The sequence below is a fragment of the Notothenia rossii genome (assembly GCF_949606895.1).
Source record: "Notothenia rossii genome assembly, chromosome: 6".
NCBI lineage: Eukaryota > Metazoa > Chordata > Actinopteri > Perciformes > Nototheniidae > Notothenia > Notothenia rossii.
Window position 1 is genome coordinate 38645733 of NC_136909.1, and position 13571 is coordinate 38659303.

At 38.4% G+C, this 13571-nt stretch overlaps 2 protein-coding genes across 2 annotated transcripts in view; one reads left to right on the forward strand and one right to left on the reverse strand.

Moving 5' to 3' along the window:
• LOC307043762 (serine/threonine-protein phosphatase 2A catalytic subunit beta isoform) overlaps nucleotides 1-5137 on the reverse strand; it is a 32803-nt gene extending 27666 nt beyond the window's left edge. Inside the window, exons 1-3 of the mRNA XM_079688552.1 lie at nucleotides 4706-5137; nucleotides 3075-3113; nucleotides 361-531 (exon numbers count right to left, since the gene is read on the reverse strand). Coding sequence (XP_079544678.1) covers nucleotides 361-531; nucleotides 3075-3113; nucleotides 4706-4807 — 312 coding nt within the window. The 5' untranslated portion in view covers nucleotides 4808-5137. The remainder of the gene's footprint in view (nucleotides 1-360; nucleotides 532-3074; nucleotides 3114-4705) is intronic.
• Nucleotides 5138-7546: 2409 nt separating this feature from the next.
• On the forward strand, nucleotides 7547-13269 carry srp19 (signal recognition particle 19). The gene is made up of 5 exons (XM_079689229.1): nucleotides 7547-7761; nucleotides 8788-8863; nucleotides 10773-10844; nucleotides 11321-11429; nucleotides 12720-13269. The coding sequence occupies exons 1-5, from the start codon at nucleotides 7724-7726 to the stop codon at nucleotides 12848-12850; spliced, it is 426 nt and encodes a 141-aa protein (XP_079545355.1). The 5' UTR covers nucleotides 7547-7723; the 3' UTR covers nucleotides 12851-13269.
• Nucleotides 13270-13571: the final 302 nt, after the last annotated feature.

The window sequence follows — 13571 nt, forward strand, 5'->3', positions numbered from 1 at the left end:
TACCTATTGGTCCAGCCTACAGGGATCCTGTGAACAGGTGAGGTGTTTTATTTATTTTTTTAAATGTTATGATGTTTTTTGTTTGTTTGTAAGGGAGTTAAATTTCTTTCTTTGTGTGGTACACATGTATACCATGTTGTTCTGCGTTTTTGTCTTAAATACATAACATTTTTATTAAAAGAAAATACATTTCAAGTATTCCGACATCCCTCGACATTCCCAGGTTACGTGCCCAGGACCAGATTCCAGGAAGTGATTCAAAAATAAATTCATAAAGTCGAGCTGAATGCTTTATAAGACTATTCACCATCTGCAGATACGTATATTTTGAACACATACTCGGGTACAGTGCAGGTTTACCTTTAGCGTGACGAGCAGCGTGACCGTCTCCACTGAGTAGTAGCCTCTGTCAACGTAGTCTCCCATGAACAGGTAGTTGGTGTCTGGAGACTTTCCTCCAATCTTAAACAGCTCCATCAGGTCGTGGAACTGACCGTGGACATCGCCACACACCGTCACAGGGCATCGCACCTGAGGAGGCAAGTGAGGGACAATGTAAAAAGGTAACTGACAGTGACAGTGTGAGAAAAAGTTTTTAGAGAGTACTTGTCCATGGACAAGTGAGTTTGGCAATTTACTTGTCCGAATACATTTTTCACTTGTCCAGAATGGAAAATATGGCAACACACATGCTGCAACCTGCCTGTGAGACAGAGTCCAACCACACATGTCCAACACTATAGGCCCAATAATAATAATACATTATTTTCATAGCCTATAGGCGTACGCTTTTCTACAACTTAAAGAAGCTTGCACGCTTACACATGTCCTGCAATACACATGCTGCAGCTGCCCAGCTGCTCACTGTTTGTAAAAGTAAATAAATAGTATGTTCATTTCAATAATGTACTTTCTATACCCTGCTTCATAAACAATACTGACATCCCTGTGCTCCTCCGAGTCTGGGGGTCCGGGGATGTGAGGAAAACGCGAGGACACAGACAGGGAGGCTGTTTCACTTCATAAAGGAAATGGCGGTCAATATTAACAACACAGGAGCTAAAACGCTTAATAATCTTCATTACGTGTTAAAGAAAGAACATAAGAAAGTTTGACAAAGATGAGGCTGTTAAACGGGCAGCGGATCCGCTGTGTGTAGAAAGAGAGAGAGAGAGAGAGAGAGAGAGACGCTGAGCTGCAGCGATCAGCTGATCCGGAGCATAGAGAGAGAGAGAGAGCTGCGGTCCGCGGGGTTCGGCCTCGCGTCCTGTCCTCATAACTCTTATTAATCCCGGGACCTGACAATTGTTATTTGTTCCTACTCGGAACCGAGTTTTGCTTCCCAAACCTGCCACTGTGCTACACGTCCCGCCACGCCATGCCCCTGTCTCAGTACAGAAAGCGGCGAGATGCATTTCCTTAGGAATTGACAAGCAGAACCGAAACTAACATTTCTAAACGAACAATGTCGGACACGGACAATTTGCGAATGAGTTCTGCCTTTTGTAAACTTAATTTGTCAATAATTTGTCAATAAATGAGGGCGAAAAACGTCACTTGTCCGCCGGACAAGTCAATTACAAGATCTACTTGTCCGTTATTGTAAATAACACGTCCCGGACGGTGGGACGTGTGCTTTTTCGCACACTGAATAATACAAAAAAATAATTCCTGCAGATTAACAAACAAGTCATTCAAATGGCAAACTTCCTTAGAGACAAATAGAACTTACAGTTTTCTTTTGGTCGTTTACTATACTATATCTTCTGCAGATTTTTTTTATATTTAATCCACTTATTAAACACAGTGTAGTTAGCTGATATCCAGGCCAATAGTTCCTTTTCCTTCCGCTATTCATTATTATACAGTACATTTAGAAACTGAATGGGATCGAGAGACAACTTGTACAATGGGCCAGTTTGGCACATTTTAAGCTAAATCATCGCTAGACAATAGTCAATGTATTGCAAGAGCTTTCTGGCAAATGTGTGAAATAAGGTGATGGGCCAGTAACACAAACACTACAAATAGAAACCCTTTGGATACCAAAATCTGGTGCTTTTGGGACAAAGCTTCATTTCGAGACTCCTTTATGTGTGTCATCCCCTCTATCTCCCCCTTTATAATATATTTCTCTGATTAAAGCTAAACCAGCCCAAAAATAATTTTAAAAAATCTTTAAAAAAAATCTGTCTGAAGAGATTACCCAAATACAGAAACTAATCCTTTCTGTGTTTTGGAACAGTGTAATAATGGAGCCTGTTGACAGTGTACACTAGCATGTCGGCCATCTGCAAATCAACACGATTAATGTGCTGGATAAACAGACACTTTGTTCTCAGAAGAAAGCCCTTATTCAGATCACTGACTAAACGAACAGTTTCCTCATGATTCAATTTCCACATTAGAGAACAATTTTAACGCCTTGTAAACAAAAATAGGAGGATATTATATCCAACAATGAAACAAATATGAGAAAACTAACACCCAAAACAAGGCTTTTAAAAGTTCAAGTTTAACACTAGATTGACTAACTTTTTTTGTTTCAATTCTAGGAATATATTGTATAATGCTTTTAAATGTTTTCTGGCAGATTCTAAGAAAGGACTGAAAGCCTGCAGCTCAGCAGAGTGTACAGTGAAAACAAGGTGGGATATTGTTCATGTTCTGCAAATAACATGCCAGAGGGAACAGGGTCAGCCTCCAGAAAACATTTGGGGTATATATATATATAAAAATAAATTAAAAAAGACATCTATTGTATGAATCAAACCAGAACTATTATTAACTACTAAACTTTAAAGATATGCTGTGGTTTCTTCAAAAGGGAACAACTCTCATCTTGGTGTTTGTTTGTACCAGAGATGAATGTGACTATGTTATTCTGATTTTAAACCATCTTCTGAGTCTGAAAAGTCTGTAGTTGTGTTTTGATATGTCTCAGTCCACTCCAAGCGTATTCAAAAATATTTAACAAAGAAAAGCAAGTTTTTGGTAAAATAACTAAGAAAGGTATTGGTCACCAATCATTAAGAGTTTACATTTTATTACTTCAATATCATGAAAAATCTCACCTCCTGAACGTTGGATTCCTTGGTCAGAATCTCCTTGGCCTGGAGAGGAAACAAACACACAGACTGCTTATAGAAAATGGTGACATTTGTAAGACCTTTTACTTAAATGTGATCAGGCAGACAGAATGTTATATTAAACTCTTGAACCAGACACGAACAGTAAATCATGTCACTTGTCCACGTTTAGCCTCTATGACAGGCTGACAGGTTATTTTGAGGGGTTGAAGGATCTGTGAACTCACAGGACACCATCGATTTAAATTACTTGGCCGTGGAAAAAATAGGTTTGCTGATGAAAATGGAAAAAAAAAAATCGTAACTTCGGACCACAGAAAGCTACAATGTTTGCTTCCTTTCTACTAGGTTCCACCTGTTTTTGATCAATCGTCTGTTAATAACATGTCTAAAATATTTCAGAGTACAAGAAAATGACTTGTTTAATCAGCTGAACAAAACCCAAAGATATACATTTAAAGTGAATACAGATAAAAAGCTAAATTCCTCACATTTAATGACAATGGGCTAATTTTTATCCTGAGCATCTTAAAATGTATTGAATAAGCTTGATAACAACACGTTTCTTTCAATTGTATTTGTTCTATTATATCTACATAACTTTCAATGTATTTATCTTAAGGGTTATCAGCCATTTCAACCAGTCGAGATAATGATTTATTTTAGCGAGAAAGAGTTAGAGTTCCACCCCACATTTCTTTTTTCATCTAGAATCTTGGTTGGTCAGTTGGTTGTACATCTTTAGATAGTCTAGGTTAGTTTTAGTGTTTCTTTACTCTTCTTTTACGTTTTGTTTAATCATTTGTTTAAACAGGGAAGGCTTACAGTCCTCCTCCATCCGTTTTATTGTAGTGTTATGTGTTAATACATTTCATCTAAACTACTGAACAAACTAAGGTTGAGTTTCTTTTATCTGTTCACAATGACCCACCATTTTATTCCCCATATTCAGGAAATGACCTGTAACCTTCCAGTAATACATTTTAAACCTGAACTAAATCATATATTATGAAAAATTATGAAAAGGTCTATGATCCATAAAAGCTACCGGACGAGTAATCTTTATGGTGCAACACTGAAGTGACGTCTGCAATAGGCTTGTCAGGTTTATGCAATGAAACGGTTGATCGATAAAGACAGGGCGCGGTGCACATGATTACCTTAATTATTATTAATACACGATCATTTTTAATACAGATTAAGAGTACACAACTCCTAAAATCTAACATTAACCGAGTCCTGATATTTGCGCTAAATGCAGTCATGTTAATAGACAGGGAATGAAAATGGGCTCCGTCTAATAGCTGGTGTGATGTTAAAGATGCGAATTCTCGGCCTGCCTGACATCAGACGACGGTGGTCGGATGATTATCGTAATTATCATCGATATAATGGGTCTGATATTACACTTAACAATAATTGAAGGTGAACGATAATATTTCGCTGGTTAAATGCTTTTAAACATTAACAATCTGAGGATGATTGATGAAAACGGGGCAAGAATAGCCGCCTTGCCTACCAGAAATTAGTCCGAGCCGTTTTCACAATCTAGGCCACACTGTGAGCGAGGCCGACTGGGTCAAAAATACAAACCGGATAATTGTAAACCAACTTACCTTCTCGCATAGTGTCCGGACTTGGTTTTCCGATAGCTGCTTACACTCATTTAGCTGTTCGATCCATTGGTCTAACTCTTTAGTGAAGGATTTGTCTTCCATGGCAGCCGCGGCGGTAGCTCACTGAGCTAGCTGTGTTAGCTGAAACAAACTGGCCTGTGTCTCAACGCTAGCAGCTCTCTAGCCTTTAGCTCGTCGTATTGTTAACCCGATCAAGTCCCGCCAAATCGGTCGGAAATTCAACGATAACACCTCAAATAAACGAGCCGTTTACTCAACTTCTATCATGATAAACTACCCACGTCAAGTTACCAACGCTATAAAACAGGTTATTTCAGCCGGGGGAGTGAAAAGGGTCGAATGTCCCCGATGCGACGGACCGTAGCGGCGAGAGGCAGCGGCGTCGCAAGCGGCTAGCCGAATAGCTAAGAGAGCTAGCTACAATAACATCCGGGCATTTCAGTAGCGGGCAGAGTGAACGCACCAGCGACACTGCGTGGACAAACCGCAAAATGCAAGACCGTTACAATGACAAGTCGGACAGAACAGGGAACAAAATCCTATGACAAATAAACTGCAAATTACATTTTTTCCAATTCACTACATGTCATCTTTGTTTGTTTTTCTTATTGTTTTATAAAGCCATTCTGAGTATCTAGGAAAGCACTATATAAATTAAATGTACTATTATTAAAACATGTTTTGTCTCATGTTCTTCTGACCTAGGCTTCGATAAAACTTTCTAACTTCCTCGATTTTATTGTTTTGTTTGTTTTTACTATCAACATGTTATGTCTTGGCATTACTTATTTTGTTATCAACAACACCATCAGACAGCAAAACACAAATACATTTCACTCACATTATGCAAGACCTATTGGAATTATATTAAACACTCATTTTCATCCATGGCAGACATCGAAAACAATAAACGCACATAGTGCGGGGTCAGTTGGGACACTTTGTATAGACACAAAATAACCTTCCATCAGTCACAGACCACTTTAACAGTAATGAACATAATTTGACCACTGAACAGATGTCTGCCTACAATTGTCTTAGAGCTTAACCCAAATGTGACTGATGCAATTTGAACACCCTATACTTACTATTTTCATAAATGAAAGGAACATATTTGTAAAATTATTACATTTTCATAACTTACTTAGATTTGGAATTTGTTTTTGTCTGCCTTGACCACGTCATGTAGCAGAATCCCAAGTCTGTGCTGGGTCTTAGAGATGGAGACCCACCTGCAGGCTGTGCTGCACTCATCCGCTTTGAACTTGTAAAGGGAAATACATTAGACACAGAGAAAGACAGATAATGGCCACCGGACTATAGATAAAAATGTGTAGTTGTATTAAAAAGTAATTTTCTTATGAGTATATGAGAAGAGAAAGGGACTCTCTCTGCTCTCTTGCATGTTTATTGCTTGCTTGGTATTCCTAATTACAATATTCCTGCAGTTGGAAAAGGGTCTTCACACATGTCCGCACAAATAAGCAGGCGTGTTGCAAGGTATTCTTCAAGCTTCACAATTGAAACATAAGGTAAGTCTGGTGTTAGCCCAATTGGAATTGGACTAGGAAATATCAGCTGAACATAATTGGACCAACACTGTTTACAACTTATCAAATCTAATCACTAAGCAAACTAAAGAGGGCCAAAGAAAAAATAAATACTAAGAGCCAAATTGCACCTTTGTGTTTAGATCACGGTCTACAGATAGCCTAGCATTCACAACCTACACACAATCTAAGACTAATAAAGATCATCAAGTAGGAATACTCTATTAGAAGTAAAAGTCCTGCATTCAAAATGTCACTCAAGTAAAAGTACAAAAGTATTAGCATCAAAATATAGGCTACTTACTACTTACTACCAAAAGTAAAAGTACTTATTATGCGGATTTGTCCGTTTCAGAATAATTATGTATTTTGATTATAATGATTGATCATTAAAGTGTTCTCAAAGCTGGTAAAGGTGCAGCTAGTTTGAATGACTTTGTGTACTGCAGGGTAGCTTGTGAATTTACTCCAGGTGGAACTAAAGTCTGATTCAACACTTGATTATATTTCACATCATTAATCCAAATCTGTAAAGTAACTAAAGGTACAAAATAAATGTAGTGGAGTAAAAGTACACTATTTACCTCAACATTTTACTTAAGAACAGAGTAAATGTACTTAGTTAGTTCCCACTTCTGGTCCTAAGATATTGCTCAGAAATGTAGAATGATGTTGATCTGAGTAACTGATTAGCATATTCTTTATGAAAAATACCATACTGTATTTAAAGTGAAGACCTGTGCTGATGTAAAAGGTATTGTGGAGAAGAAATATGCAACATGTTCAGGATTTACAATTTTAAAAGAACAACATACTGTTGGCATGCTGAGCATTAATGTAATGCATAATGTTTTTCTGGTATGGATACAAGTCTGTTTCAGTGGGGGTCTTGATGATGAGGCCGGCAATCAAAACCAAATGTGTATTTGATAAATATATATATATATATATATATATATATATATATATATATATATATATATAATATCATATCTTATTATTATTATTATTATTATTATTATTATTATTATTATTATTATTATAATACTTATTATATTTGTTTACTCTGCAATGTAATATGTACCTACCTATATACTCCTGAAGTCAGTGTGTGTGTGTGTGTGTATATTATGTTTGATATATAAACTCTGAGTTATACTGTTTTCATGTCTGTTTTAATGAACCAATGTTGGGGAAAGGAAAATCTCAATACAGCCGGTTCCTACCATGGATGTATTTATAAGAACAACATGGTTGTGAATCCATTAAATCAAGCGCACCTACCGGCTTCAACAGTTATTGCGCATGTGGAGCAGCCCCATGGCTGCGTGCTTTACGGCAATCAACCCGTATCTTTAGGTTCTCTTGATACATCCATGGTCTGTAGACGCTAAATCCAACCGATATCTGCAGTCTGCAGTCAGGCAACTAACAGAAACAGCCAACAATGGCTCATCTTACTGAAAACCACGCTGACAAAGAGAGGTGAGTTATTTTAATAGCTAGCTTTTTAGCCTAGCTTATGTTAAGCTAAAGCTAATAGCGTTTAGCCTTTCGCTCACTTACAGTAAAACCCCCGTAAAGAATACCTATGATTTTAAGGATGACGGCTGTATAATTAAATATGACTTCCTTAATGCTTGTTACTGTATTGTGTTCTAATTCCTTTAGGACCACTCTTTAATTCGGCTTACATTTACTCAGAATTGTAGCTTTTAATACAGCAAAAAAAATCTGATGTTCTTTGGGTTTACGTAAACTACAACTACTCGACGGTCAAGCAAAATGGGAGATTGTCATGTAAACTGAATGTAATGTTAGCTGAATTAACCCTCTTTACCACTACACTTTTAAAAAATGACAATCTCTAATGTGTTGAATGTACAGTCCCCTTCTTCAAAGTATTTGTCAGAAACCGTGGCAAACGTCTTAAGTTGCCTGTTATTTACGTGAAGTGTGGCTTGTCGTCGCAGCCCTCGAGCATGACGTGTATTAAAGGTCCCTAAACCTCAATAGTTGCACTTGTCTAAAACTTTTCCCAACGACGTTTAATTACTTTTTAAAGATTGAGGACTATGGGGGAAATGTTATAATGTTATGTCTCCATTAGCTTCTTCTTGTTATAGCTTCTCAGTCAAAGGTTTGGCTAACTCGGAGGGAGTTAGCCATTCAGACCAGCCTGAATGTAAAATACAGCTTCTGAAAAGTCACTACGAGCTCCTAAGGCAAGTCCATTAACTGTTAAAAGATGGCATTGAAAGGAAAGCGCTTTAGAACCTCAGATTATTATCATCATTGTATAATATTCAGGTTCTGATTTTAATTTGAAACTAAAAACACCACCAAATATTTACATATATAAACTAAGCACATGGCATGAATCTTTTCAAATGTATTTTTGTAAAATAATCAATACATTTAGTTCTGTTTTAGGCCTGTTATCTCAAAAGCTCTGAATCTTAATGTCCATAACATAGTGAGTAACATGAGTTTTTCTGTGATCTGTTCCAGGTTCATCTGCGTCTATCCCATCTACGTCAACAGTAAGAAGACGCTGGCTGAAGGGCGAAGGATCCCCACAGAGAAGGTTCTTACGCTTCACGGTTTCAAAATGTTTCAGCAGAACATGCAAGGAACTTTGTTTTGGTGCATAAAGAGTGGAAATTATTAGTGGACTAATTGATTAATCAAAAATGATTCCCAACTATATTGACACCGATCGTTTAAAGAGCAACTTGAAGGTTTTTTTTTTTTACTACATTTATGCTTAACCTTGCCTGAAAATTACAATTAAAAAATGTTAATGCAGGATTTGATATGTTTTACAAGACATAAGGGCAGGAATTCAGAGGAAAAGGAGCCGTTTTGAGCTCTGCTACTAAAAACTGCTTTTTTTTTAATGTCACACGTCAAACGCGTCATATTACGTCACATGGGGGAGTTAACTTTCTCGGACTCGTTCTCTGCCCAATTCCGCGGTAGTAGTTTGTAGTTGGTTTGAGTGGTTGTGATTTAGTGAGCTGGTATTTTTTCGGTAATTTTACATTGCATTTCACCATTTGTAATCATGGTTAGCTTGTGTTTGTGCAGGTTGCGCAAACTCAAGCCTGTCAGGGCATCTAGTCCACAGTTTCCCTCACGGGAAAAGGACCGGAGCTAGCGTTCGTTCCTGGGTGCGTTGTGCATCCACCTCCCTGCAGCACATACTCCGTCTCCACAGCTTTATCAAGAAACCGTATTACATCTCTCTCTCCCCCCTTCGCTGCTCTCTCTCTCCCCCCTTCGCTGCTCTCTCTCCCCTCCGGTACACGGCACCGTAAGACTAGTGTGGAGTTGCATTGGGTAACGCTGTGGTGGCTGTACTGCTCCAGCCGTCTCCTTTGTGTTTGTTTGTTTCCCCCTGTCTGTGTTGTTTGTGTGGGCGTGGTGGCTGTCACTCCTGGCTCCCGACTCAACCTCCACTCACCTGCTGCAATCAGCTGTGCACCCTCCCCGACTACACACCTGCTTTCCATCAAGCCATTTACAACGGCATATCAACGAAGGCTCCACAACCTTTCTCCGCCAGATCGTCAAGTATCAGCCGTATCTCGCGTCTCCCGTCCGGTACACAGCACCGTAGTGTGGATTTGCATTAGGTAACGCGAGATACGGCTGATACTTGCGCATTAGTTTCTGTTATGGATCAGTATCAACAGTCCTGCCAGTAACGTTACTATATTATCAATACTACTTTAGTTATAGCCTGATGTATGATTGCTAACTTTACAATGTTGTGATGTGACTGACGTTAGCTAACATGCTAACGCCGGTCACTCACCAAGACAGCTGCTCTGTTCTCCACTGGTTCTCCACACACCAAAGCTCCATTTCTCGCCGATGGCCGTTATTTTTTCTAATCTTTGGCTGCTTCTTGTCTCTTGGACGCCTAGCAGGCTCATCATTATAATCATATGCATTCGAATATATATTTTCAACCTCTTCTGTGTCAAAACTAGCATTGTGATCCATGTTTATTCATACTTAGACCGGCCGCTCTCCCCCATGTTACGTCACACGCGGGAGGTCACGTGCGGAGGCTTTTTTATACGGAAGTGAAAATGTCACGATGCCAGATGTCACTGTAGTGTATATTTCTGTATATTTTTGGGAAAATCTAGTGTATTCCTCATTTTCCTACACATTTATTCACTGGTGTTTCTAACCTGCAAGTTGCTCTTTAAGTACTTTTTCATGTCCGAAATTGCATTAAATGCTGCCTTTTACCCTCTCAGGTAAACCAATAATGACTGATAATATATTAATAGTAATATAACTGTTTTTTTCAGTCCTAATGCCATTTAATGCCAAGTATTCGAGAAAGTCAAAAATCATTAATATGATATGATTGTGAAGTATCCTTGTTTTAACCGAGGAATGTGCAAATGTTGAGTGGACAGAGCGATCGGCTGAGGGTACTTAAGACGAAGATGTTCCTTCTTCCTGTGTGTGTGCAGGCGGTGGAGAACCCGTCCTGCGCTGAGATCAGGGATGTGCTGACGGCGGCTGGGATGAACGTCTATGTGGAGGTAAAAAAAAAAACATTTAAAATTTGTTATTAAAACTGAATCTGCCATAAAGGTAATTTTCTATTGATCCCATTAATAGTCACATTTATCCTTATATTTGTATACATTTTAATAAAATATTAATTCAATTAATCTATAGAATCCTTTTTTTTAATTTAATTTATTTCTTATTGATTAAATTGTATTTACTTTATTGACTCCAAAACACTGCAAATGAGGAGAGGAGATGCATGTATTATATATGTGTGTGTGTGTGTGTGTGTGTGTGTGTGTGTGTGTGTGTGTGTGTGTGTGTGTGTGTGTGTGTGTGTGTGTGTGTGTGTGTGTGTGTGTGTGTGTGTGTGTGTGTGTGTGTGTGTGTGTGTGTGTGTGTGTGTGTGTGTGTGTGTGTGTGTGTGTGTGTGTGTGTGTGTGTGTGTGTGTGTGTGTGTGTGTGTGTGTGTGTGTGTGTGTGTGTGTGTGTGTGTGTGTGTCAGAACAAAATGCATCCCAGGGAGTGGAACAGGGATGTGCAGTTCAGAGGTCGCGTCAGAGTCCAGGTGAAGCAGGAGGACGGCAGCCTCTGTCAGGACAAGTTCTCCTCCCGTAAGTCTGAATTAATGTCCTGTTAAAACGTATGTTGTGACCTATTCAATTCAGGGTTTATCCATCATTTAACAACATATTCTTCTTCCTCTTCTTACCTGTCGTGCTATCAGTCCATATTGTTTTGCTGTGAGTTGGCGAGTGTTTTATATATAAGCCAAAGACATGTCATATAAGTTCATATAAATAGATGGCCATAATAGATGGCTTGTGGGGCCCAAAGCTCCAAACATCCGTCTGAAAAAGGAAATGTGTCTTTCTAGAAATAATGACCCAATAACTCGAGGAGAGCCATATACCCTGTTGGAGCCATTTCTAGTTTTATGAATTCATAATGAAAATATCTAAAGCAGTGGTTCTCAACTGGTCAGGCCTCGGGACCCACTTTTTACTTGGTCAATAAATCGCGACCCAACATTTTGAAGCACTCAAATCTATTCAACAAAAAATCGTGCTGTAATATACGCTTTTCAGCATAAAATATTAATTAAAGTGATGTACAGTGCATATATCCCTTCAAAGAACTAAAGTGTACTTTTAAAAAAGTTTAATGACTTGATGGAATCAAAGCTGAACTGTATAAAAAGGCACACATGCTGGAAACCCAACCCCAGGAGGGGGTCTGGGGGGGACTCTCCCCAAGGAGATTTTTACAAATACTAACATAAACTACGCATTCTACTCTTTGCATAAATAAATCTATTACTAACCGACATATTCATAATATTTGATGCCATTGTTTGTTTTTCACTTTGTTCTGAAGCTGAACTTGCTGGTCCTCACAGAGAGAAGAGTAAAGAGGAGATAGTCTGTGTGACTTACTTTAAATTGTGGGTAAGGGTAGATAGCTCCGCTTGTTCTGTGACCTGTCAATCATCAAACCGGGGGTCATATTTCATTACGTGTTCATTTGTATCTGAAGTTGTACCCATGGATGTATAAAGAATATTTCTACTGCAAAGTTATTCTCCGTGGGGACTTCCGGCAACAATCTTGATTCTGATTGGCCAGAAGACTCGAAAAAACATCAGCAAAAATGTTTTATTGAGAAGATGATCACTACGTGACAGAAGTTTTCAATGCCGTTCATGGTCTCCGGTACTTCCAGTCCAACGCCTACTGCATGCACAGCATTAGAAAATCGGGCCTTCAAAATAAAAGTTTGACTTTTTTCCCAAATAATAAAAAAAAAAAATTCAATTTTTTTTTTGTTGTTGAATGAGCAACGTCACGCTCCAGTTCAAGTTGGCAAGACATTTTCTGATTTATTTTCTGTTTTCATTCCATCAGGTAAAGAGGTGATGTTTTACGCAGCAGAGATGATCCCCAAACTAAAGACCCGGACCCAGAAGAGTGGAGCAGGAGACACCAGCTCTCAGCAAGGAGAGGGAGGAAAGAAGAGCAAGAAAAAGAAGAAATAGAAGAAATAGACTCATAGAAATTCCATTAAAACATTTTTTTTTTTATTATGAGCTCAGTCAGCCAAAATCAAACTCTGAAATTACACTGAAGCCAGTTTGTTTTTTTAAGAAGTTTGTTAACCTGAAAGTTGTTGAGCTGTAGGCTTCCAAAAGGAAAATATATCCGTTTACCCTTTTTCTGATTCTTTAAGTCTGGACCCTACTGAACATTTCTATGACCGGTGATCTGTAACATCTCCTGACAGATCATCATGGAGTTTCCAAAGAAAGGCAGAGAAAAGAGCTCATTTCTGTTATTTCAAGCTTCAAAGTGGCTGGAGTGCTGCTTTTCTTTCAGATTAACACTTTGTGTCTCTCACTTTTTTTCAATTTCATTGTGTCTGTTTGAAGACAAGATTAATAAAGAGTTCATTTTCTCACCTTTTTGTTTTGGTTTAATATTAGCTAGCTTATCAAAGAAAAGTAGTTTTAGGAGCATTTTTAGCGGAATATTGATCCTAATTCAAATGTCTCATGGCTTTGCTCTGTCACTTGGCATCGGGCTATCTCAGCTGCAGTTATAGAACGGGTGGGACTGAACCCGAGCTTTCAGGGATTATTTTGTTGTTTGAACCAGCTCAGGTTAAGCTAAACCTATGTTTGGTGAAGTTACCTTCTTCTTTAACATTGTCTCAGTTTCCTCTTTTTTTCAAAGGGTCCCTATTATGCTAGATCTTTTCAC

Bases quoted from the DNA above. Each gene is read 5' to 3' on its own strand.
- srp19 (XM_079689229.1), top strand. From the start codon at position 7,724: ATGGCTCATCTTACTGAAAACCACGCTGACAAAGAGAG. The intron at 7,762-8,787 runs GTGAGTTATTTT...GATCTGTTCCAG, and splicing joins AACCACGCTGACAAAGAGAG to GTTCATCTGCGTCTATCCCA. The intron at 8,864-10,772 runs GTTCTTACGCTT...GTGTGTGTGCAG, and splicing joins GAAGGATCCCCACAGAGAAG to GCGGTGGAGAACCCGTCCTG.